Here is a 25,504-nt window from a genome sequence, read left to right as displayed (position 1 = left end):
TGGTAAGCTCAAAAAAATGTTGGGACTGTCGTAAATGAAGGAACTCATATTCCTTATATTGATGTTTTGTGTGTCTGACTTCTGACCTTGTTCTTGTCAAGTCTCCTTGCCTGTCCTTTCTCTGTTGTGAGGACAACTGGCTCACATTGCCAACAAAACCCTATTGTTAGCATCATTTCCATTCTGAAATGAAGCTGTAAAAATGAACTCAGAATGAAGAAATCAAACAGTAAGAAAGAGTATTGTAGCTGGGACCTTCGCCAAAAGAACAACGCGTACCCAATGTTGATGTCGCCGCTTACGTTGGGTGTCATGTGGTTTCAATTGATTCGGTGTTCACGCTCACCCAAGTGGGAGTCGGGTTTTGTGCAGTCATCCTCCAAGACATTTAGGCATCAGGTGACCGGACTACGACTACTTTGCATAGATCAGCTTTACTGAACAAACACAAATGTTTACCAAAGTTCATCAAATAGTGGTCTGAAAATGCGGCACCTCAAATCGGGCAACGCTTTTTTCAAACCAATCGACGTCTTTAGCGAAACATATTGCACAGCGCATGTGGCATCTGTAAAGCTGATGTTCATGCGGCAAAGACCTTATACACATAAATACAATGTAGGATAATACAGTGTTCCTCTGCTAGGGCAAAAATATGTGATTAAACGACGCTCCTGCCAAAAAACTTGATAACTGTCTTTACATGTCTGTGGCAAAGCACTACTTTTGTATTAGATAGGGATATGGCTAGATTAAATGAAGCTTATTCATTCACTTCAACATAGCTCCTTGGCGCAAAGATGGCACAAGACGGTGGAAAAGGAGTATTTGAATTGGAATATGTGTGGGAACACTGTATGCATGTATTTATTATTACATATACTGTCATGTAATCCAGAACAGCATTTAATCCATTTTCAAGAATCCTTGTCCTCTATAAGGTATTAAGGTCTCAGGTGAGCTGGAGTCTATCCCATCTGACTTCAATACGCGGGTTACACCCTGGACTGGTCCCTTGCCAATCAGGTAGCAGAAATTGAAAAAAAAAATCATTCATACTCACAATCACACCTTTGGCAAATTTGACATCCTCAATCCAGTCTTCAAATTAGGTTTTTGGAATGTGGGAGGAAGTTGGAGTAAAGAGAGAAAACCCACACAATCACAATGAGAAAATCCTAACCTCGCACGCGAGGCCCCAAACTTAGATTTAAACCCACAACCTCAGAAGTGGGAAGAATACATGGTGACCACCTATGGGTGCTGAAATACATACTGTATTCATTATAATACCTATTGTGATGTCATATATCTATCCACACGTTGTGTCTTTATTTATTTGTGAAGAAAATGATACAAAATAAAACATTATGTAACAAAAAAAATGCAAGTAAAAGGCCTCCTGCCATAATGCATCTGATTTCTAACTGGTGCATAGTACTTTCTGCAGTTGAGTACAGCCATTATATGAGGAATTTATAATAAGAAATAAAACGCCCCCAAAAAAAAAAAAAGTATGGTCATTTCTAAAGTTTGGGTTAGGCTGAGATATTTGCAGTTCCTCCTCCTGAAGCTAGATGACGTTCTCAAAGAGTTGCATGGAAAACATAATGCTCTCATCCTGTTCCAGAAACAGAAAAATAAAGTAAATATAATGTGCGCTGGTTCAAGAGGTGACTTTTTTTGTTTCCCCTGGGCTTACCTTTTGACAAGTTTCTATGAATTCATCAATCGTCACCACTCCATCTCGGTTGCGATCCATTTTCTGGAAGATTTTTGTTTTCAAGTATTTATAAAAAAGGAGGATTTTACAAAACAGGAAGGGTACCTGGAAGAATTTCTCCACATGCTCATAAGGGGAATCTTCGCGTACACTTGGTAAGGTGTACCTGCCCATCATGTCATAAATGGACGTCATTATCGCCAACATGTCCTGCAAGAAATGAGACAAGCCGGACTCAAGAAATCACATGAGTAGTCGGTGTTCCGCTGCGGAGCCAGACCACTGCCATTCGATTTTGGCATTGAAAATTGTTGGCATTTCAAAAAATAACAAAAAAAAAAATGGTATAACAGTATTTTTTTCAATGCTGCAACTCAAGTGACAGTGTTGTGACTCCATATTTCTCACACTCGGTAGAAGTTGTGTCAACCTCCTTCGTGATGTAGCCATCCTTGTTGATGTCGTAGAGATTAAAGGCCCAGCGCAACTTCTCCGTCACCGAACCTCGAAGCAGCACAGACAAGCCCAGTACAAAGTCCTGTCAATGTAAATTCGGTTAGCAGATTAATGTTTTCCAAAATGCAAATCGCAGTCGGTTTGCTAGCAACACCAGCGGCAAGGAACTCGCCTCAAATCGGATGGCGCCACTTCTGTCCATGTCAAAGGCGTTAAACAAGAAATGAGCATACATGGTGGCATCTGGGGAGCAGGGCACAAGAAAAGGATAAAGTTGTGTCACTCCATGTTGTTAATAATCAAAAAGAAAAGCAACTCACAGATTGATGCAAACTAAATTATCTCTAACAATTTCAAGGAAAACTGACATTTATCACCCTATTTACCTCCTTGAGGGAAGAACTGTGAGTATATGGTTTTGAATGTTTCTTCATCTACAAGCCCGCTGGGACATTCCTGTTGGGGAATACGAATGAATTGAAAGTACAAGAGAAATACAGAAGGGGGAGGGTATTACAATGAAATGTTCTCTTATCCTTGTAAAAATTGTTCTTGTGCGACGTGTACTAAAACATATCCAGATGTTTGCTCGGTTTTCTGATGGGAAGGCACATTCAGGTTCATGCAGGGTACAAGCATTCTCTGGACTGGTAGCCAGCCAATCAGAGGGCACAAACAAACAACCATTCACACCCAGACAACTAGTCTTCAATAAACCTAACATGCATGTTTTTTTTTTTTTTGGAATGTGGGGGGAAAATCAGAGTACTAGAGAAAACCCATGCAAGGGCAAATTTGATGGTGACATGACCCCAGGCACCCACCTTGTAGAGGGCATTCAAGCCAGTCATGGAGGGCAATGAAAATTTTCACCCACGCACCTCCAGTTACCTATAGGCATTTTTTTTTCATAATCAAAAATAGTTGCTAGGTGTCTTAATAACAATAATTACCATTCTTTTTAAAGAATCTTGCTGAAATGAGCCTGTTTTGATAGGGTGTTCTTGTCTCTGCCACTGTTCACCCCGTCCCCCTTGACTGTGCAATGTGCCTAATAAAAGAACACTTTTCACTGTAGCGGATCTGTGTATGTGGCACATGCAAACCAACTAACCAAAAAACCATGAGCATCTTAGGATCGTGTTGGACTTAAGACATTCCACTCTACAAGCAACACAGTTTTGCTTACTGCGACGGTTCCTAACCACAATTGATGACAGGCACCCTTAATGTCTTTACACGGCATTAGCAAAGCTGTCTTGTAGACTTCGTCTCCACTTTAATTGCAATTTACCTCCTTTCAACTCCATTTGCTCTAAACCCTCCCAACTCCCTGTACCGTATGCATTAGCACCAATAGTGGAGAGTACAAAACACATGAGAGCTCAAACACACCACTGTGGTGCACATGTGCAGGGCTCAGCGACCTTTTTGAGGCTGAGGGCTACTTCTTGACCAGAGATCATACGAAGGGCTACGTGACCTGTTTGCGGCAGCAAATTTCGGACTCAGTTCATTACACATACATAAAATATTTTTGTTTTAATTTATTGTAGTAAATGACATTACAGGTATTTTAAAATTTAAATTCACATAAGCAAGTCAGATTCAGAATTTAAAGCACAAGTAATAGTAACAATTTGTGGCCTCTGATATTTTTAGAACATACCTCACGGGCGCCTTATATGGTCTCGCGGGCTACCATTCGCCCGCGGGCACCACGTTAGTGACCCCTGACATGTGCATTTAAAAAAAACGAAAGAAGAAGAAACCTTTTAACATTTTAATACTGAGGCGGTTAAACATTTGGGACATTTTATTTTAAATATTAGTCTGAATTTAAGGAAATTGCACTACGTCATGAGCTAGATTAAGTCTCTAAAATCATTCTTGAGGATTTTTTTTAATCTAACAGGTAAATCAATTTACAGCATTTACATTCATTAAGATTATTAATCAACATTTATTGTAGCCTACCATTTTGAGCATTTACTCCTTTCTTTTAATACTCACATCTTTGTGACAAGCATCTTTACTGCATCCTCCTCATTTACACTGACAGCAGTGCTAGAGCTACGGGCAAGACCGCCTACCTGTGTTAGTTTTGACGAAAACTACTTGTTTTTACCCTTCTCTTTTTCATCATGCTACGCCCTTTCTGAATAAAGTTTGAGTAAAGAATGTTGTGCATTCATTAGTTTTCTCACATTTTTGAAGCCTCTGTAAAGGGACTGAAGTTCCTTCCTCGTGAACTGAGTCTGCGCCTGGAGCTGCTCAAGGCCCTCTGGTTGATGGCGTACCATGGAGAGCTCGAGGTCACTGTCGCTGCTGTCTGCCAGAGGGAGGGGAGAGGAAGGAAAAACAAGCCGGAGTGGTGGGGGACATGAAGACACGGCAAGAAGAACGGGGAAAACAGGAAAAAGAAAGAATCTACCAGAGGAATGGAAGGCAAAAGAATTGGATGCTTTCCATCTGGATGCAGAACATAGGAAAAGGGAGGGTGACATGAAGAAAAGTGTGAGCAAGCTACAGCGCCAGGTCAAAACAATAGGGAAGAAAATGCTGGGAAAAGAGCTCCTAACATCTGCTGTGCAATGGAAATCAGAAGCTATTCAAAGCAGTTTGAACAGAATTTCATTTTGGACACTTTGGATATCAATTTCTTGCTCAACAATTTCAAGTATTGTGGATTATTCTCATTTATCACAACAAGATGACACCTAAACAACATGGCAAAAATAATTTATCCCATGCTATTTTCTTTTTACAACGGCATATTCCAGACAACTTTTTTTTTGTCCACTGTGAGTTTAGGTAGAATTCAAAAATGTCCACAATGAAAAGGGGGGGGGGGGGGGGATTGGGTCAAAAGTGCCGAAACATTTACTTAATGTGAATATACATGTTTGTACTCACCATCTTTACAAAGAGCGCAACACACATAGAAAGTGGGAAGAGACATAAATCGGGGAGAGATTGACATGATGCATTTAAATACATAACTGACCTAATTAAACAATACAATATGTTTATCATTATGGACTGCATTATACTGAGAGCTGCATCTTAAAATTGGTATAGTTATTGCAGTTTTATATATATAGTTAGGGGTGGCAAAGATTTACAGCTCTCAGTATGATGCAGCACAGTTTTGCCACATTATAATCAATAATAACAAACATTCTGCTGATTGACTACCTTTCTGGCATTATTATATTCGTAAAGGCAGAACTGTCTGATGCAGTTCGGTTCGATGACAACATAAAACCTCAGCAGGCAGCACGCATGTCTTACCTTCCTGCATCAAAGGCTCACACATCCCAAACTGTTTAAGCACAAAATAAAACATTGAGGCGACAACCACAATCGCAATAACTTCCATGCCGTCCAATCCCATCATCATCGCGTCTCATTGGATGGCGTGCAAACAAAAATAGACTTCATATAAGCCTGGCTGATGACGTTTAAAAAAAGAATCTGACAAGGCAGCTTGGAGTGTGGACATCAGCAGTTACAAGCCAGACTCGTTAGAAACAATCGAAGCAAAAAGTCGCAAAGTTGAAGTTGAATTCCACCACATGCTGCTGCCTGATAACAATCAGCATTGATCCTTTCGTATGATCCACAACTAGCCTCCATTGCTCGTGGTATCATCTCCTCTCACCTGTGTGTGTGTGTGTGTGTGTGTGTGTGTGTGTGTATGTGTGTGTGAGTGTTTGAAAGGTTTGATGGTCCCCACTCCTCCGTCTTTATTTGCTCAGTCATTTCAAGGATGCAAAGCTGTAAAAGAAACAAGCGATGATCCATATCCGCTGATGCTCGGGATATATGAACAGCACTTAACAGTGAACGAGCCCGCTTGTCAATATCACGGGTTTAAAACACATTTAACGTGCACCTTGTTTAATATACTGCACCTATGCTCAGCAGGCTGGCCGGAACATTCCCGGCCTCACATCTATGTGCATTGCGACACATGTCGTTTGAATGTTTTTGCCAGCACGGTTAAGTGGGGGACACAACTGATGACTCTGCATTACATAATGGACTCAGTTGAAGTAGCAGAGGGCAAAATCAATTGTTAAGAGGTAAAATATTGGTCTTAGATGGGGGAGACAAAGTGGGACGGGGTATTTTGTTGGCTGTGGAAACTTTGCAGTGCTTTGGAGGATTCCCTCTTTTCAGCCTTAGTGCAGGAGAGATACAGCTATGGCCACATATATTTGGACAATGACACCAGCTTTCTAATTCTACTCCTTCACATTACCATCTCAGTATATTTGAACACCCGCATATTTGTCGTTAGGCGCTTGCAAATTCGCCGAATAGGTTCTAGTATATGCTGAAAATTTATACTTATTTGATACTTTGTGGTCAGCCCAAAGCCATGTCCAATATAAAAATATTGCTTTCGTGCCATCTTGTGGCAACTTGGGGCCAGTGAACAATGCTGCGGGGAGAAGCTTCATTCAGTAAGGCCATAGCTTTGTCTACCAGAAAAGTAGTGTTTGTCGACCATCTTCTGGTATCTCTCGTAAATCTTTCTGGGTGAATGTCAATTACTTGAATATGTTCTCTATTGGCAGCAGGGCCTGGTGCCTGTCCACCAGAAAAACCAAAAATTTGGGAAATACACAATGGGCAAGAGTACGACTATTAAACATTCATTATTATTATTATTATTATGGGCAACACGGTGAGCAACTGGTTAGAGCGTTGGCCTCACAGTTCTGACGACCAGGGTTCAAATCCAGAGGAGTTTGCATGTTTTCCCCAGGCACTTCGGATTCCTCCCACATCCCAAAAACAACATCAGTTGGAGACTCTAAATTGCCCCGAGGCATGATTGTTATTGTGAAAGTTGTCTGTCTCCATGTGCTTTGTGATTGGCTGGGTGTACCCCACCTCCTGCCTGGAATCGGCTCCAGGACTCCTGTGACCCTCGTGAGGATAATTCATTGGCAGGCAATTCTTTGTAATACGTGGAGTTCACCAAGGATCAATCTTTTGCCTACAATATTTCTATTTTTGCAAGTTCTCTTTTCCTCAAAGCTTTAGAAATATTGCAATTTTTTTGGCAAGTGTTTTCATCTGCCTCATATTTGGACACAAAATCCAATGCAATAACTTTAACTTTAGGTCCATCTTTACCAAAACACGAGTGAGGGAGAATCGTCCATAATCAATAATCTGATTTTCAGGAAGAAACCATCCGGTTGTATGCTGCTCTTTAGTTTGTCTTTTCCATAATACCAGTAATAAACGGAAGTGCTTCTGGCAATTGTAAATTGCTATGATAACAGTGTGAAAGTTATTCATGTTTGTAGGAATGGGTTCCAGAGACGCAAAAAAAGAAAAAAGATGCGCCCTCACGACAATAACATCCAAAATGTATGATCTCATGCCATAAAAACACTGCACTGTATTAGTGTTTAATGCATCCTAATTGCTGATCTAGTCATTCTCTTCTATTCTATTAAATCCAGATTGCAGCAGTAGAGCATGTGGAAAACAGTTGCATAATAACAGAGAAGCTAACATTTCATTCTTTTTCTCTGTAACCCTGTCTCATGGATGTCAGTTGTTGTCATGAAATACAATAAATAAATATTCAGTCAGTCTGTCAATCAATTATTCCACCTCCATATGGATTTTGTTACAAGTTTTGTGTTTTCCCAAAAGGGGTCGCCACAGCAAACCGTTTATATAATTCGCTTGGCAAAGGTTTGAAGATCTATCTATCTAGCCATCCATCCATCTCTACTAGTTTCAGTTATTTTATATGCTGGAGGAGGGTTGCCCTTCACCACGAGATGGCGACAAGTAGTTATAAATATTTCAAATGTGCATTTAACGGTCCAGATGCTTTGAAACCATAGAAGTAATTTAGTATGCCGTGGTTTCTTCTTTGGAAAGGTACAAAAATACCCTCTTCAAGGACAGCGCATCATGTTTGAACTCGGCTGGTTTTCTGTATTTGCCGCTGAACAAGTCATGTGATTTAGTACATTTAAACTTGAGTTTGCTATTGCCTAGGCATGCAGAAAAAGACTCGTCCTTTCTGTCGAGAGTGCGCAGCACACTGTCACCGTGCACAGAAGGCCGGTGTCAATAATTTAGACAAACGTCTGTACGCCAGTGCAACACTAAGAATAGACCACAAGCTCATATTATGTATGCTCTGTAGGAACAGAAGATGAGAAGGGACACGAAAGAATTTTTTGAGTAGCGAACTATATTAAGTTTTATTTACTTCCACCTGGACTATTTCACAACTCCACGATGCACGACAAACATGGCCAGTATGCCATGGAGTCCATATACTATGAACATGATATTATACAACCAAAACACAACCTTTTATTAGTTGTAAAGTGATAAAGTGGAAAGGGTCAAGACATAAATATCAGACTTAATATGATCCCCCCCCCCCCATAATTCAAAACGGTTTCCAGGTATCTTAACATTTGTGACATTCTTTTGTCAATGTAGCATCTACATTGTGTATGTGGCGCATGGGCACATTCTCAAATGCAAATACTACTTACAAATAAATTAGAAACTGTTAATTTTATATTTAACAACACCAAGGCCATACATAAGTCTGCTAGCCTCATACTAACATACAAATTAAAACGCCATAGATGGGCTAACAAACGAGCAATGATCATTCGGTGATTATGACCCTTTAAACAACTGACTTTTGAACACAGTGCACAACCCATGCAGACAGAGCATATAATGATAAAGTCATAAATTTCTTATTTTGTGGGAAAAAAGTGTTAATATTGACACTTAATTGTGAGGGTCTTCTGCATTTCATCATCAAATTGACATGTAGTATCTCAGCATGTACCCATTAAATTATCATGATCTACATACTGTTTCATTCTTTAAGTATGTGTGTTTGTGTATGTTTTTATACAGTACAATAGTGTTGTGTGCTATTAAGACCCACTGGAACTGTTTTAGCTTGTGAAAAAAGTCACAATACAGTATGTTGTTGGGTTTTTTTTTTGTAATGAAATGAAAAATGCTTCTACCTGGCCCCTGTTGAGTGGTACTGGCGATGATCCACTTGACCAGGCAACACCTCATGAGAGATTTTCGGGAAAATTTGGGTCTCTGCCACTTGGAGCCTTCAGCCTCTCCAGCCAGGCTCGCATCTTTCCCGTCAGGTAACAGACCGCCGTCCACCTCCTTGTCTTGAGCCTAAAGGAGGACACAAACAGATCCAGTGAGGGATCTGTGAGACTCCTTTTAATGACGGTTTTACTTTAGACATGTCTGTTCTGCAGTAATCTCCAATTTATAGTCATGTTTTCCTTTGACTCATTGGTAGAACAACTTTTCCATTTTCAACGCGTGATCGCCCACCACTGCGTGACTGTTTGTTTACCATGCTTAAATGCGGTGTCTCCTATTGGCATCTGATTTTTGTTGTTGTTGTTTTTTTGTGGTCCGACCCAAATAGCACCCCCAGACACGTTTGATGTGGATGTGTCATTGAGTCACTGCCCCCAAGTTCAAGCAACATTTAAAAGCTACGTGCTGTAGTATACGTGAGTCAGCAAGAACCGAAAACCTATCCAAGTATGTGAGAACCAGACAAATACCACACCTCTTGAGAAGAAAAAAACTGAAGACCAAAACCAAATTATTTAGCACAGAAAAAAAAAAAAAAAAAAAAAAAAAAAGTAAGCAAGTTACTGAGCCAGTGCTTTTCATTACTAATGAATTTCACATGCTCACACTGGACACTTTATTAGGTACACACAAAAGCCAATCCTCACAGGTAGGGCTGTGGGTGAGCCAGAACCAATACCAGGTTACAAGAGGGAGGGTAAACCCTGGACTGGACAGTCGCCAATCGTAGGGCACATACTGTATAAATAACCAGCCACACTCACATTAATTTTAGATTCTTCAAGAAACGTAACTTGAATGTTTTGGGTATTTGGAAGGAACCTGGAGAAAAGCAACTCGAACTAGGCGAGAACAGGAAAACTCCACACAGGGGGGGCCACACTCGGGTAACCCCTGCAGAATTGTGAGCCAGTCGTGCTAACCACTGGGTCATGTGTTCTATCACTATTTATAATAATTGCTCATTTGATTGAGTTGAGTTTTTAATGTTTTTTTAAAATTGGATAACACTAACATTTCAGATTTTTTTTAGTCAATAATGCAGTAATTTTGTATGATTTATCCTCATATTCATCCATCCATCCATCCATTTTCTTTTCCCGCTTATCCTCACTAGGGTCACTAGGGACCCTATCCCAGCTGTCAACGAGCAGGAGGGAGGGTACACCCTAAACTGGTTGCCAGCCAATCGCAGGGCACGTTGAGACAAACAGCCACAATCACCATCACACCTAGGTGCAATTTAGAGTGTCCAATTAATGTTGCATGTTTTTGGGATGTGGGAGGAAACCGGAGTCCCCGGGGAAAACCCACGCAGGCACGAGGAGAAGATGCAAACGCCATGCAGGCAGGGCCGGGATTGAACCGGGGTCTTCAGAACTGTGAGGCAAACGCTTTACCATCTCACCACCGTGCCGCCTCCTCATATTCATATCCATCACATTACAATACATTTTAGAATGCTGGTCCAACACAATTTTGGTGTATTTGATTGATTTACAGGCAGACACATATGTGAGTTCCACGGACATGTATTTCACACATAAATATGTCAACAGCATGAATAAAACCCGCTGAAACATTGTAGCAATCAATTTTTCAAATGCATTGTTATTATTCTCATCATTGTGACTAAACTCGGGCAGCAATCCTCAACCCCCACCATGCTAATCTACATTTGTAGTCAAGTAATGTCACCATATTACTTTACCAAAGTGTAACTTCACTCTCGCAAAAAGAGAAGGTTTTATCCACTATTGTGTGAGGCAGATTAAGACATCTATTTAAGAGAAAATGGGAGCAGATGATGTATTGGAAGATAGCTAATATTTCTGTGTCCAGAGCGCTTCTAAAAATAATGATTCATTTCTTATTTTCATCATGTCACCTGACACTGGAGCACGTTCAGGGGTCTCTACAGCCAGATGAATATTGTGTGGACATTGTGTCTGAATTATGAGACAGCTTGAACACTTTTTTTAGTGTCAGGCTTTCTATTTCGTACATGAACTTATCTTATTTGACTGTGCCTAAATTTCGCTTTTACGAGGCTTGACTAAACGCGTAAATCAATTCGTGCAATTGCCGTCTTTCTTTCAAAAAGATGCTCGTGAATGCGGCGTAATGATTTATGAATGCGCATAAATGAAAAAAATACTATAGAGTGTGGGGGAGCCTGGCTGTCCTTTTTGTTTGAATAAGAAAAGAGGGTGGTGGAGCATGCACATGCCGACGTCGCTCAATTATTCACTCCTTGAAATTGCATCAATAAAAGATTACACTAGTTATACATGCCATTGGAACGACAAAAGAAAAAGCATTAAAAGTATAAAAACCCGTACATTCATACAAACATTGTGTTGAATGATACAGCAAAAAAAGAAAGAAAAAAAGTAAATACTGCATTCGTCAACCACTTTGTAGTTCATCTTAGGATGAATTCAGAGTGGAAATAAAACACATTATATGATATTTATTTTGAAACAGTTCTAAAAATATATCATCAGGCTGCCTGCAGCTTTTTCCCCCTTGGAGTTTGAAAATAAATCACGAACTATATGAGGCAAAAGTGATTTGAATGATGACATTTTTTTGTGGTGCAATTACAGAATATCACATACAGTATTCGACGTGAATAAACTCAAACACACCGTCAGTGAACATTTACTCTACCTGCATGTTGCCTGCTTTCCTCGTAGCGGTTGCGATGCTCTCCAGCTTCTCCTCGGTGAGCTGCATGCAAAAACTAAGACATTGAGAGAGGACAGGAGGAGTTAGTGGTAGAGGAGCAGCCCATTTGCTAACTCACCTGACTTCAACAAAGGATGAAGATTGACTGAAGACGAAAGAGGAGGAGGATGAAGAGGAGGATGAGGAGTTAGGTACGGACAACATTCAGGATGTTATGAGATTCGATTAGAATGGGTCGGAGCTCAGTCCTGCCTCTCCAAGGAAATCAAAAGAAGAACTGACTTTTAATATATCTGCAAGCGTCGCTTTTATGTGTACAGGTATGGTGGAAAAGAAAATACAAAAGTTTTCCTAATTTGTGAAAGCTCAAAGTTAGAATATTACTGTTAAGATTTTGAAATATGCCACTGTTAATGTTTTGAGATCATACATTCATGTAAGTTGACTAAAAAGGGAGCAGCTCGAGTTTAAACTCACCAATAACAAATTAAAGGAAAAAAAAAACACTCTTATTTTAAAGGCCCAGATGAGAATTTTCCACATTTGTAAACATTTTGCAGGTATGCTGTCACATAACAATGCAATGACACAAATGTCATTGTACTGACAATCTTCTTTCAAACTATCAAAACAATTTGTATTAAGAAAAAAGAATTATGATTTGATGTGATTATTTGTGGATAGAAAGCTGCTCAGCTGTATCTACCAGTAACAAATTCAGAAATGACATTAATTGGACACTCTAAATTGTCCCAAGGTGTGATTGTCAGTGCGGCTGTTTGTCTCAATGTGCCCTGTGATTGGCTGGCAACCAGTTCAGGGTGTACTCTGCCTCCTGCCTGTTGACAGCTGAGATAGGCTCTAGCACTCCCGCGACCCTCGTGAGGATAAGCAGCTAAGAAAAAAATCACAAATGTATTTTCAACAAACCCTTGGGTTACATATATCTAGGGCCCAAATGATGGTGCTTCAAATATACAAACATTTTGCCGGTATACAATCATCTTCTTTTCCTTTTGCCCCCCCCAACAAAAAAAATCTCCTTTTATGATGTCAAAAATGTCTAAAAATCCAAGAAACATACTTTTCCCCTACACAATTTTTTTTAAATCTGATTTGATTCGTAGATTGATATTTGCTGACTTGATTTTTTTTCTTTTAGTAGTGATTGTCAAATATTCTTTAAACTGTTTCAAATTTGCAGCTTTTATTAGTTCAAAACCAAAAAAAAACCTTCCTCCACAATTTTTATATTATTGTCAAAATCAAGTAGAGTAAGTTGATTAATTAATGAGAGTGATTGGCCTTGCAACAAGGGGGAGTGTAAAGTGAAAGTTCACTTGCAATAAGGTCAATAATACAATAAAAACATACCACACTCATTCATATTTTCCAGATTTGTAAAAATGTTGTCAATATTTTGGCATCAGATAATTCATCGACTCAAAAATGTAATTTTTATTGCTTGAAAATATCTAGCAACACTCCTCCAATCTTGTAATAAGTCATAGGAAAGCGTGTGATGTGATTTCCATATCTATGTTTTGAGACAGTTGGAAAAAGTATAAGAACAATATAACGAAATGAAATAGCATACTACATACAGTACTTGATTAAAAAAAAAAGGCTCATCCTTGTACAAGTCTGCAAACAGCGGGGATATTTTTAGCCTGACAAGTTCCAGAGCGCCTCCATTTTCAGAGTGTAAAAGTGCATGTGCGCAGACGTGCATGTGACAGCGCCGCTTTTATTTCCTTTTATCATCGCATGAATCTTGCATTCATCTCAGAATTTACAGCTCGCAAACACATCTTACCACAAATGTGTGTCACATGTCATTTTGGCATTAAAAGGGGTGTTGCAGTTTTTTAAAATACCATTAAAGTTGATTCTGATTTCCATCACCTCAATATGGGATTTTATTTAAAAAAAAAAAAAAAAAGTGACACCGTGTCGTTTTGCTTGTTCTCAGCACTGCCGGCGATATTCTTTCTATACAGGCATCCAAACAATAATGTTTGCTTCGTACCCCTCCCGTGGCAACGTCAAAGTGCTGTTTAACCGAACTGGGTGGGGGGCAGGGGGGAATAAAACAAAACACTATCAAGATTAAGCAAAGTTTTCCTGCATTTCTCTCGCTCCCCTGCTCTCTAAGTAACACCACATTGTAAAAATGTTGACCTGTGAGCCACACAGGAATCCTAAAGCAATGTTTTTAATTAACTCCAAAGCTGTAATCTGTCCGCTGACTTAATTAAGGCCAACAGCTCTGAAGTCGTCGTCCCCCCCCCCCACCCCCCTATCAGGCAACTCAGAAGGCTATGGGATAATTAACTGTGTGCAGCACCTCACATTGCACAGCAGACAAAAGTTACATTTAAATCATTCAGGCAATTGGACATTGTTATATAACATTGCACAAACTATATTGCATTGTATTTGATTTTGGGAGGGATGTTGGATGTGTGCCACATGTATACTGTATGTATCTTCGTGAGAATCCAATAAAAACTGAATTTGCGTCTAGACTCGTACAAGTACAAAATTGAATCAAATCAAATCTTCTTCAATTACCACATTAAATATTCCCTCTTTTTATCGAAATGTATCTTAGAGGGACCATTTTTTTGCGTGTGTGCAGGTAATATACCATATTAATAGATAATATTACCACTGTGGAGGCACGGTGGGTCAACTGGAAAGCTTTGGCCTCACAGTTCTGAGGTCCCGGGTTCAATCCCGGACCCGCCTGTGTTGAGGTCTCATGTTCTCCCCGTGCCTGCGTGGGTTTCTTCCGGGCACTCTGGTTTCCTCCCACATCCCAAAAACATGCATTAATTGGAGATTCTAAATTGCCTCTAAGTGTGATTGCGAGTGGGGCTGTTTGTCTCCATGTGCCCTCCGATTGGCTGGAAACCAGTTCAGGGTGTACCCCGCCTCCTGGCCGTTGACAGTTGGGATTGGCTCCAGCACTTCCGCTACCCGCGTGAGGATAAGCAGTTAAGAAAACGGATGGATGGATATTCCCACTGATGGCCTGGGTCTTGTTTAACTACTTTTGCCCACCAGATGCCACTAGTGCTCATCCACTCTTGCAAAAGTATAAATGGACATTTGGCTTTTCAGTCCATTCACTGTCTATTTTCTTTCGTGCTTGTCCTCGTTATGGTGGTGGGTGAGCAGGAGCCTATCACAGCTCACTTTGAATGAGCGTCGTGGTACACCAACCAAATACAAAATGCGTGTCGACAAATATGAACGAATTAGTTTTCATTGTGACCCAAATTAGGATAATTGGTAGGGAAAATGGATGATGGATGGATGGATGAATTAATCTAACACATGCGATTTAAGAATGTGGGAGGAAGCCGACGGAAGCACAATGAGAACACGCAAACTCCACCCGGGAACGCCAGAGCCGAGATCTCAACACCCAACCTCAGACCTCTGAAGCGGATGTGCTCGGGCCTTCGTGCAGCTGTGGTTGATCCTTTAAAAGTTTAAAATTGTTAAATGGTCTTATTTTTGTTTTCTGGCACGGGGTAGGTGGAACGAAAATAGCATAGGTAGGCTACCAGGGCTGTTTTTCAAATTGCTTTTCCAACTGCAATATAGCCGACTAAACTGCACAACAAACACCCCATTTACACGACAATAAAAATGTACTCGGGTTACCAGACATGGGCATGTACAGTACATGAAAAGAATTGTTTAAATTCTTCCCCCTGGTCACCACCTGTTTGTGTGGCCACTTGTTACTTGGCAAACGCAAGCAAAATAAAACAATGGCATACCACACTATGTGGTTTCCTTGGTAACGCCGAGTCGCAGAGAAGGGCCAGGGAAAGTTGACAGAAACGCACTCGCTGTAATAATTGCGAGAGAAGTTGCTTTTTCATCAAAATACTACTCTATTAGGCACGGTGGCTCAGTTGTGGAGTGTTGGCCTCACAGTTTTGAGGTCGAGGGTTCGATCCCGGCCCCGCCTGTGTGGAGTTTCCATGTTCTTCACTTGCTTGCGTGGGTTTTCTTCAATTTCCTTCCACATCCCAAAAACATGCGACGTCAAATGGATACTCTTATTTGCCTGTAGGTGTGATTGTGAGTGGGATTGTGCAGTGTACCCTGCCTCCTGCCTGTTGACAGCTGGGATAGGCTCCAGCACTCCCGTGACCCTTGTGAGGATAAGCGGCTAAGAAAATGGATTGATGGATGGATGGATACTACTCTATTAAATAGCAAATAAATGAAATGAAATTAATGTATGAAAAAAGTACAATGCCATCTGCCGGAACTCAGTGTTGCGCAAGTATCTCTGAAACCTGAATATTCATCTGTCTATTGTAAGACAAATCGGAGAACGGACAAAGTTCTGGAAAGATGACTGCAAAAGAAAAGGGCACAATTCGCAGTTAAGTGAAGACAAGCGTCTGCTTAAGACTTTCTGAATTCTGGCATATGTTGCCAGAACAAAAATATTAACATTTAAAGTTGGCAAAAGGGCACTGGGGGTGTTCCATAGCACAACTGTATTGTGTGGACAAATGAAATCCAAGTTAAGTTGTTTATAATTAATACACAATGCTATGTGTAAGTAAGAAAAAAAAAGTGCAATGTGTGACGGTGGAGGAGCGTCATTGTTTGGGATTGTTTTGCCACCTCAGGGCCTGGACAAATTGCTCGCTTTGATGGAAAAATTATGTCTCATATCTACCAATTCATTTTGCAGTAGAACTTAAATGGATGATGAAAGAGGTCAATGACTAATAGGCCAAAAGTAAATCAACAGCTCCGTGACAACAAAAGAGTCCAAACCTCAACCCTGATTGAGATGTTGGATGATCTCAAGTGAGCTATTCACGCCAGACATACCAGAAAGATCTCTGACCGGGGACAAAATTCTTCCTGACTTTTGTTCCTGTCTTATCTGCAACCACGGGAAACATTTGGTTAGGGTATTGTTTCCAAACAAGGCTAACAAAGATTCTTGAACTTTTTGCACCCTGCACTGTCAGTGTTTATATGTTGTGTTAAACTAATTATTTCTAATTGTTTTTTAAAAAAATGTTTTTATTATAATTATTATTAGTTCTGTTTTTAAAACAAAGATAGAAATACAGGTTACTTTGAATGGTTCCTTGCAACTATATGTATCTTGTTGACAACGTCATATGTTTTATAACATCATTTTATTTTACGTCAAAGTGAACGATGACAGAAAAGCCGTTTGATGGGACAAAGTCGCTGTGGCCTTTGCCAAGAAGTCTCCTAGGTGGCAAAAATAAAAAAGGTCTGCGTTTGTCTCAAATGACTTGTAGCGGTCAAATACTGTTAATAAATAATGTTTTCTCGTGACAGTTTTAATGACCGTATGGCTCTCAGTAAACGGCGTCGTTACCGCATTTCAGTCCTCCCACGCACAAGAACAGGATGGGAACTGAGCTACTTCTCACACACGCACGCTGACTGCCAGTTTTCCTCCACTGGGCTGTCATTACGTGTCAGTGAGTAATAACACAGTGCAGAGAGATGTTTGCTGCACAGATGTTTCAAGTTCTTCAAGAACATAAATATGCGATGTAACAGTGGACAAAGAGGGAGAGGGAATGTCCACGCTGCTGTTCACTTCAGTGAGAACCTGTCGGTACTTGTTTCTTTTTAAAGCAGAAACTGATGGCAATCTCACAGGATTGCACAGCGCTTCCATTCTATTCATCTTTAAATGGTCTCAGAAGCACATGAAGCGGATTTACATTTTTCCGCTGAAGATTAAGAGGGTTGTGGTGGAGGGCTTTGTCTCAGCGGCTGCCCAGACACAGTTAAAGCAAACACCCGGCTCAAGTACTCCATCCCGCCTGTTTCCTGGCTGAGATGTTTTGCGGCTGTCTGGCGATCGTAGGCGGGAAGCGGGGAGGAGGAGATTCCCTCACTATCAACGGATGTGAGAGGCTGTCCCTGCTGCCCCCCTTCCTCCCCATCCTCCTCCTCCTCCTACAAAACTTCTCCACAGTCAATAGGAAGGAGGCCACAGAGAGAAGTGGTCCAGCAGCTGTATGCTCACAAGACAGAAGGCTAAGCCATGAGTAAGAACCAGAAAGAAGTCAAGAAAATCCAGTCAGCTTATCTGCAGAATGTGGAGAAGCTCAACCAGGGGGCGAAGCAAGAGAAGAAGAACTGGAAGGTCAAGGAAGCAGACTTTGCCGCGCCTACGGTCGCGGAGAAGCTGCGCCAGCCTCCTGCCATCACCCCGGTAACCAAAAGCTCGGCGCACAGAATCAGCAGAGACCTGACCTGCTCCATCTGCTTGGATCTCTTCAAGCAGCCCGTCTCTCTGCCCTGCGACCACACCTTCTGCCAGGGCTGCATAGAGGGGTACTGGACTGGACCCAGGGGGCACTGCCAAGGGGTATCAGGCTCCTGTCCCCAGTGCAGGAAGGTATACCCCGGACAGAGCTACAGGCCCAACCGCATCGTTGCCAACATCGTGGAGAGCTACTGTCAGGGGCTGGAGGAGAGCGGCGGCGGCGGCGGAAACAGGCTGGCCGACGCGGCCGAGGCGGAGAAGGCGCCCGCACCGGCTCCGCGCTGCAGTCGACACCGGGAGGAGCTGAAGCTTTACTGCGAGGAGGATCAAGAGCTGGTGTGTCTGGTGTGTGGAATCTCTCAGGAGCACAGGAACCACACCATGGTGTGCGTGGAAGAGGCGGAGCTCAAGTACAGGGTAAGGTGACAGGAACGGAAAAGTGTTGCAAACTTGTTTATTGACAAAGTCGAGGTGCAATTAGTACGTGCTGGTGCGGCATTAGTCTTCTGCTGAAGTAGAATTGCTCTTGGCAGTGTGCAGGTCACTGTCAAGGCCAAAATGTCAGCCAATGTGCAAAACTGTGTATCATTTGTTTATTTCTTTCTGTCGAGTGGCCAAGTGGTTAAGGACCTTTAACCTATATGTTAAAAATAGACACTTTCTGGGTTCTGGGGCAAGGATATTCACAATACACACAAGTACTGCCTTGGAAAAAATGTAATATCTGTACTGTTCTCCAAATTCTCACCCAAACTTTCAGGGTTCTTCTTTAGTCCACATTCCAACCCCTTTTAGAGTTTCACTGAAAATGTTTTGTTTTTTTTTGTAATCATGCTAGCAAGTAATAAAACAACATTTTGTGATATCACAGGTAATATAGGGGTCCTGGGTTTATGATGGTATGATGGGCATTGCCATGCCCTCAATAAGGTGTGTTTTTTTGTTTATTTCCTCCAAGTGATTTAAGTCAAATATTGTAATTATGACTTTACTACTGGATTGCTATAAGTCTGTCCAGCACATACAAAATTGTGTGACATCACTGACCGGGAAAGATTGTTGTGCATCCCACCAGAGGGCCTCTGTTTTGAATTTGTCCAACAATCATGGGTGTTTTGTTTTAGCATTTCAATGGTTGAGAAAGAGTACTATTAAAGATGTCATATGCCTGACCTGATCCTGGACACAAACACACACATCTCTGGGGTGGGAAAAATAACATTTGCAATGTCGTAATCTTGTGGGGCATCAGTTTTCGATACTGTTTGTCTTTATTAACGTCACAGGTGACCCAGAGTCCTTCCCAGTGAACTTGTGAGATGCTCCGACTGGGAACCTGGACTGGTCGCCAATCAATGACAGGCCTCACATAGACAAGCATTCACACTCACACCAAATGACAATTAAAGAGTCGTCACTTATGTGGGAGGAAGTCGGCACAGCTGGAAGAAAACTCACCAAAGCATGGGGAGAACATGCACCCTACGCAGAGGAAGGCTGGAGATTCAGATCCAGAACCTAAGAACTGTGATACACACATGCTCACCACTAGGTCACTGTTCTGGACATTCAGTGGAGTATCAGGGAAACTGAATACATACACACCTGGGATACCTCAGCAGAAGCAAATACCAATTTCCATATTTTTTGGTCCTTTGGTTCTAGTGAAAAGGTAGTAAAGGTTCTTTTTCCTTTTCCAATCAGGCCTCTCTGAACAGCTCCATGGATTCCCTCAAAACTGAGCTCAGCACAGCGATGCAGTGTGACAGGGAAGCTGAGGACGAGGTCAAAAATCTCAAGGTGAGAAGAAAACACTTGTTGATATTCTTGTGGTATACAAATATTTTGATTGCAGATAAAATTCCTGTAGCTATATGAAGTGTGTCTTACAAGTTTCAGGACATGCATTGCAAAAGATACAGTGAAGAAAATAAGTATTTGAACACCCTGCTATATTGCGAGTTCTCTCACTTAGAAATCATGGAGGTGTCTGAAATTTTCATCGCAGGTGCATGTCAACTATGAGAGAGATCATCGTTTCTGTAATACAGCTGCAAATAAGTATTTGAACACCCAAGAAAACCAATGTTAATAATTGAAGACTTTCAAAACGCGACATAGGCATTTTTTCAGATTTACGAAACTCGCGCCAAAATTATCCAGGTCCGAATGGTAGTTATCGGGATACTCTGATTTTTGTTCAAAGTGCTACATTTCGTTCTATATCAGCCAAGGAAGATCGCGTTTTATTTCAAAATGCGACATATCGAGATCTTATTTAGAGCAAAATGCGACATAATTTCGTTCAATCAGCGTGCGCTGCTGAAGCAAGCAGCATCCAATCAGAATTCGTCTAGAGGGAAGTTCCGGTATCTTCCACATCATCATCCAAAATGGCTGCGCCCACGTTTGAGACGTTACTTCAGTTCTCATCCAAGTACCATTGTATCTGAATGTAATAAACATACTGTTTTGTCTATGATTGTGTAATGCTTTAATAGTAATTTTGTTGTTCAAAATATTTCACCAACGATCATTAATGAATGAATAAATTTTTATAATTCTATGCAATCTTTTTTTTCGCCATTTTTTTTTATAAGGAAAGTTATCGGCTATGCCTTAAGAAAAGTTGACATTAAAAGGAAATCAACACCCTTGGAGTAGACTCAATTTCTGTCCATGAGGATTATGAATACTGTTATTATTACTACAGACTTATATCCTATTCTGCAGTCTTCATTCCCCCGACAGCCACAGCTATAAATAAAATCAAAAGAAAGCAGACTCAATGAGTCAGATTTCAAACAGTGAATTTGTGAGTTTGAAACTGATTTCATTTTGGAGATGTGTGTATTTTTTTTCTGCTGGTATCCCTCGCAACCCATATTAACCTTGGTAGACTGGTTTGAAGCAGTTTACTTTCTTAATGATCTCACATCAACTTATAAACAAAATTAATCAACTGAGTGACACAATGCGTGCAGATGTCGGATTGCAGAATCGCATACAGATACACAAAATTACAATGATGTAAACTCAGCCTTTCCAAGACCTCATACTGAACAAACAAATAGTTTCTAAATAACTGAAAAACACCTTTTTAAAAGAAATTCCCATTTTTTCATCTCCTTTTTCAAAATCTGACATTAGTGAGCTAATTGTGAAAATTGTGACTGGTGACTGACCCTTATTTCTGATACCTAACTCTCTAAATGTGGTGGTCATGGTCTTAAATATTATTTTAAAATGCTTGAAATGTTGCAAGGCAAATAGTTTTCATGATTGCCTATCAAAAGCAACTGATTTGTTTAAAAAAATACAGCTGCTGCTGAAGATTTAAGTCGAAATTTGGATATGTCTCACTTTGCCAAGAATAGAATGTTTGGATATGTCTCATTTTGGAGAAAAAATGAAATTTGTCATTAAAAAACTCAGTGAATATTAAAGCCAATATTTTTTTGTAGTATGGTGTTTAGTTACTTTTTAGCATCTCTTTCCATCCCCCAATAGTTAGAAACGTAAATTGAGTTTATTGTTTTCACTTCAATACCAAGCCCTTTTCTCAAAATGAAAAAAACGGATATGTCTCATTTTGAAAACAAACTCTTCAATTGGTACAGTAGCCTTTGTTTGCAATTACAGAAGTCAAACATTTCCTGTAGTTGTTCACCAGGTTTGCATACACTGCAGGAGGGATTTTGGCCCACTCCTCCTCACAGATCTTCTCTAGATCAGACAGGTTTCTGGGCTGTCGCTGAGAAAGACAGAATTTCAGCTCCCTCCAAAGATTTTCTATTGGGTTTAGGTCTGGAGACTGGCTAGGTCACGCCAGAACCTTGATATGCTTCTTATGGAGAACACTGAGACCCCACGAACTTCCCCAGCCTTCCCTGACACTTCATCGTGCACTCCTGGAAGTAATCTCCCAGGAACCTTGTGGCCATTTTAATGTCATCATATCATCAAAAGAAATTGGAGAACACCTTTCATCTTATAAAAGAAAAAAAAAAATCAGACAGAGTATGGTTACATGGCTAGAGAGGTTGGTCCAGCTCACCCATGTTCTTCCTGGCCAGGAAGTGTCAGATGCACATAGCTTTGTGAACTGGGGTAATGTCATGGTGACACAGGCATGAGTCTTCTTGCGCACTGCATGAAGCAACAGCTGCAGGATCTCTTTGAAGACATGCTGTTTGATCGTCTGGCCAACTTTGAAGGGAAAACTCACAGTTTGCACTGTAAGTTGGATCACATTCTTACTGACAGCCTTCCTGGAACTTTTCTGATATACGATATGGGGCTGTTTATATGTTGGAGGTGTTCTGAATATGTTGTTAATGCTGTTTAGCTACTTGGCTCAATGTGTGTGACTTCCCACCTTCCAAGGAGCACACGGCTGATCTGAAGCAACGCATCGAAGCCCAGTTCAGCGACCTGCACCAGTTCCTCTACCAGGAGGAGAAGATGCTCCAGGTGAAGCTGAAGACGGAGGAGCGTCGTGAGCTGATCCGCTTGGACGAGCACAAGGCTCTGCTGTGCGTGGAGATCTCCCGTCTGCAGAGAGCCCTCCAAGAGATAGAAGACAAGCTGAAGGAGCAGGACCCCTTCAATCTACTGCGGGTAAAGTCAGACGGAATTCCCCTGTCGGGTAGTATGTACTGAGTCAGCTCTGGAGGTGATTATGGAGGGAAAATGCTGAGGTCTACGTTTCATTTTGAAGCAGAGTAGACATAAGAACATTAAAGTGAAGTGAGCTGGGTGGGACTGTTTTGCCTTTCCTGCCAAGTCTACCCAAGATCTGAAGGAAGCCAAGCGCTCCGGCGTGCACGCATTTCAAGGGTCAAGTAGCTCCCGCTTCCCGATAACAAAAGCGTCTCTGCTGGACAGGATGTAGGCCAGTGAGCTCACTCGTTGATCAGGAGGATAAGGATTGTAGTTGAGCCGCTGGCCCCCGTCTCTGGCCGCGGTACTTTCCCCCCCCGGCCGTGGGGAGCTCCCACTGAGTGGGATAAAGTGCGTGAGCGCAGACGTTGATGTAACATGGAAAAAAAAGCCTTCTCTTGTGTCAGATACAACAAAACTAATCACAACTCTCTCCCCTGCCCGTCTCATTTCAGAGCATCAAAGTTTTGCTGCATAGGTGAGTGAGAAAAAAAAGCAAGCTAGTCCTGTCCAGGGTTTGTTTTCATTGCGTCTCTTTGGTTTTGTTGGCAGACCGTCGCTAAAGTTCGAGAAGCCAGTTTTTACGCCACCCAGTCTGTGTGAAGGCCGCTTTGCGGGGCCCCTGCAGTACAGAGTGTGGAAATCTATGAAAGGCAGTATTTACCCAGGTACCACTGTGTGTGTGTGTGTGTACTGTACACTTTACAGGTGCCAATAAGCATTTGATACCATAGAAAAGTGGTCCAAAAATCATTTTTCGCCCTTGTTGGGCTCTGATTTTCTGTTAAAAAAGGTTTCTGCTTCTGCTAGAGCATAGGTGTCAAACTCAAGGCCGGGGGGCCAGATCTGGCCCGCCACATGATTTTATGTGGCCCGCGAAGCCAAATCTAGAGTGTCAATTTTCATGATTCTTGTAAAAATCTGTACCAAAATTTTAAATTGTCATATATCATGAATGATAAAGTTGATATATTACAAGCATTTTTGTGTTACCAAACGTGAATAGTTGAAAAAGACATTATCCTTGATTTCTGATTCCAAAACTAGTTCATAAATTGATGATGTAAATATGATGAGATGACTAAATATTTTTGTTTCACAGCCTGAGGGAAACCGGAACAACAATGTGGCCCGTGAGAAAAACGAGTTTGACACCCCTGTGCTAGTGAATGAACATTTTACTCAAACTGTTTCATAAAACATAAGACCATTAGAGATTATTGTACTGCAGTTTTCCTGCGACTGAGTAGGGTTGGATATTTGATAACATTTCATTTCTCAATTATGAGGAAAATTAACCATTTGGTGTAATTGATGAAATATTTCGCAACGAAATTGAATATTCTTCAGTGGTCAAGAGGGATTGGTTGACGACAAGTCCAGAGAGCCCAAAATCACCTGGGATAGGCTCCAGGTCACCCTAATGAGGACAAGCTCTATGGGAAATGAAAAGATGGATGATTTGATTTTTTAATTTCAAATGGACAATTTTCCTGAATGTTCTGAACTCCATTTTCTGTGCCGGCGTTATAGTGAACAGAACAATGCTCCCTGGAAGAGTTGTTCCGTGGTCGTTTACCTTCCAACAACTCATGTTACATAGTTTTTAAACCATAAACTAGTTGAGATGATCTATTAATTGATTATTATGCCCATCCAGATTATCATTAAGTCATTTGGTGTGTGATGTCTTGCACTTTTAGTCCCTGCTGCCATCACATTTAACTCCAGCACGGCCAACCCTTGGCTCAGTCTCACCTCGTCCCTGACCTGCGTTCGCTACCAAACCTTTAACCACGCCGTGGAGGACAATCCGCACAGGTTCAACGCCGCCCTGTCGCTGCTCGGGAGTCAGGGTTTCACCCACGGGCGCCACTACTGGGAGATTGAAGTCTATAGCAGCACCGTGTGGACGGTGGGCGTGGCCCGGGAGTCCGTGCCCAGAAAGGGAGTCATCAAAGCTCTTCCAGCTAACGGCTTTTGGACCCTCTCGCTTTCTTACGGCATACAATATATGGCCGGCACGTCCCCGCCGACTGTTCTGTCCCTAGAGGAGCCGTTGGCCAGGATTGGTGTGTACTTGGATTACAAGAGAGGCTTGGTGTCCTTTTACAATGCAGAGACCATGACACACCTGTACACCTTTAGGGAGATCTTTAGTGAGACACTCTTTCCGTACTTCAACTTGGGCTTCCTGGACAAAGTACATGAGAATGAGCCTCTTAAAGTTTTCATGCCAAAGATTTAAACTTACTGTGAACTTTTTGTTTTTGTTTCTTTTGTACACTATCAGACCATAAAGTACACCTTGACAGTTTTTGAAAGTCTGTAGACTGGATCTATGGACACGGTATTTGTAATACATCAAATAAAATATTTGAATCTCCAAAACGTGAGCGGTTTTATTGGATTTAGGGTGTCACATTATTTAATTATGTATGAATTTCTTTAAGGCACATGGGAAAAAAGATCTAACATTAAGTTACAGCAGATCCAGTAAGATTTGGAAAATGTTAATTTAT

The 25,504-nt window shown here is 41.3% G+C and overlaps 2 protein-coding genes across 5 annotated transcripts; one reads left to right on the top strand and one right to left on the bottom strand.

The window, feature by feature from the left end:
- Positions 1 to 490: 490 nt before the first annotated feature.
- LOC133491022 (calsenilin-like) lies at positions 491 to 20,031 on the bottom strand. Of its 4 annotated transcripts, XM_061801853.1 has the most exons (11): positions 19,926 to 20,031; positions 19,779 to 19,845; positions 11,999 to 12,071; positions 9,223 to 9,391; positions 4,387 to 4,511; positions 2,566 to 2,635; positions 2,352 to 2,422; positions 2,154 to 2,261; positions 1,829 to 1,933; positions 1,703 to 1,765; positions 491 to 1,621 (listed from the first exon to the last, which is right to left on the bottom strand). In XM_061801853.1, exons 2-11 carry the CDS (start codon positions 19,784 to 19,786, stop codon positions 1,574 to 1,576), a joined length of 840 nt encoding a protein of 279 aa, XP_061657837.1. In that variant the 5' UTR covers positions 19,787 to 19,845; positions 19,926 to 20,031; the 3' UTR covers positions 491 to 1,573. The 4 variants fall into 4 exon arrangements, with proteins under 4 accessions (XP_061657837.1, XP_061657836.1, XP_061657839.1 ...); XM_061801852.1 differs by having other exon boundaries at positions 19,779 to 19,999; XM_061801855.1 differs by lacking the exons at positions 9,223 to 9,391; positions 11,999 to 12,071; positions 19,779 to 19,845; positions 19,926 to 20,031 and adding an exon at positions 5,474 to 5,747.
- trim69 (tripartite motif containing 69) lies at positions 18,047 to 25,365 on the top strand. Its single transcript, XM_061801851.1, has 6 exons — positions 18,047 to 18,737; positions 20,025 to 20,120; positions 22,707 to 22,940; positions 23,438 to 23,460; positions 23,535 to 23,650; positions 24,686 to 25,365. Exons 1-6 carry the CDS (start codon positions 18,096 to 18,098, stop codon positions 25,228 to 25,230), a joined length of 1,656 nt encoding a protein of 551 aa, XP_061657835.1. The 5' UTR covers positions 18,047 to 18,095; the 3' UTR covers positions 25,231 to 25,365.
- Positions 25,366 to 25,504: the final 139 nt, after the last annotated feature.

This window comes from Syngnathoides biaculeatus, chromosome 17 (assembly GCF_019802595.1).
Source record: "Syngnathoides biaculeatus isolate LvHL_M chromosome 17, ASM1980259v1, whole genome shotgun sequence".
NCBI lineage: Eukaryota > Metazoa > Chordata > Actinopteri > Syngnathiformes > Syngnathidae > Syngnathoides > Syngnathoides biaculeatus.
This window is presented reverse-complemented; position numbering and strand designations above follow the sequence as displayed.

Excerpts from the sequence above, each read along its gene's own strand:
- trim69 (XM_061801851.1), top strand. The coding sequence starts at position 18,096 with ATGAGTAAGAACCAGAAAGAAGTCAAGAAAATCCAGTCAGCTTATCTG. Across the intron at positions 18,738-20,024 it reads AGGCGGAGCTCAAGTACAGG|GCCTCTCTGAACAGCTCCAT; the intron begins GTAAGGTGACAG and ends TTTTCCAATCAG. Across the intron at positions 20,121-22,706 it reads ACGAGGTCAAAAATCTCAAG|GAGCACACGGCTGATCTGAA; the intron begins GTGAGAAGAAAA and ends CCACCTTCCAAG.
- LOC133491022 (XM_061801853.1), bottom strand. Across the intron at positions 9,392-11,998 it reads GGAAAGCAGGCAACATGCAG|GCTCAAGACAAGGAGGTGGA; the intron begins GTAGAGTAAATG and ends GTCCTCCTTTAG. Across the intron at positions 1,934-2,153 it reads ATGGCTACATCACGAAGGAG|GACATGTTGGCGATAATGAC; the intron begins GTTGACACAACT and ends CATTTCTTGCAG.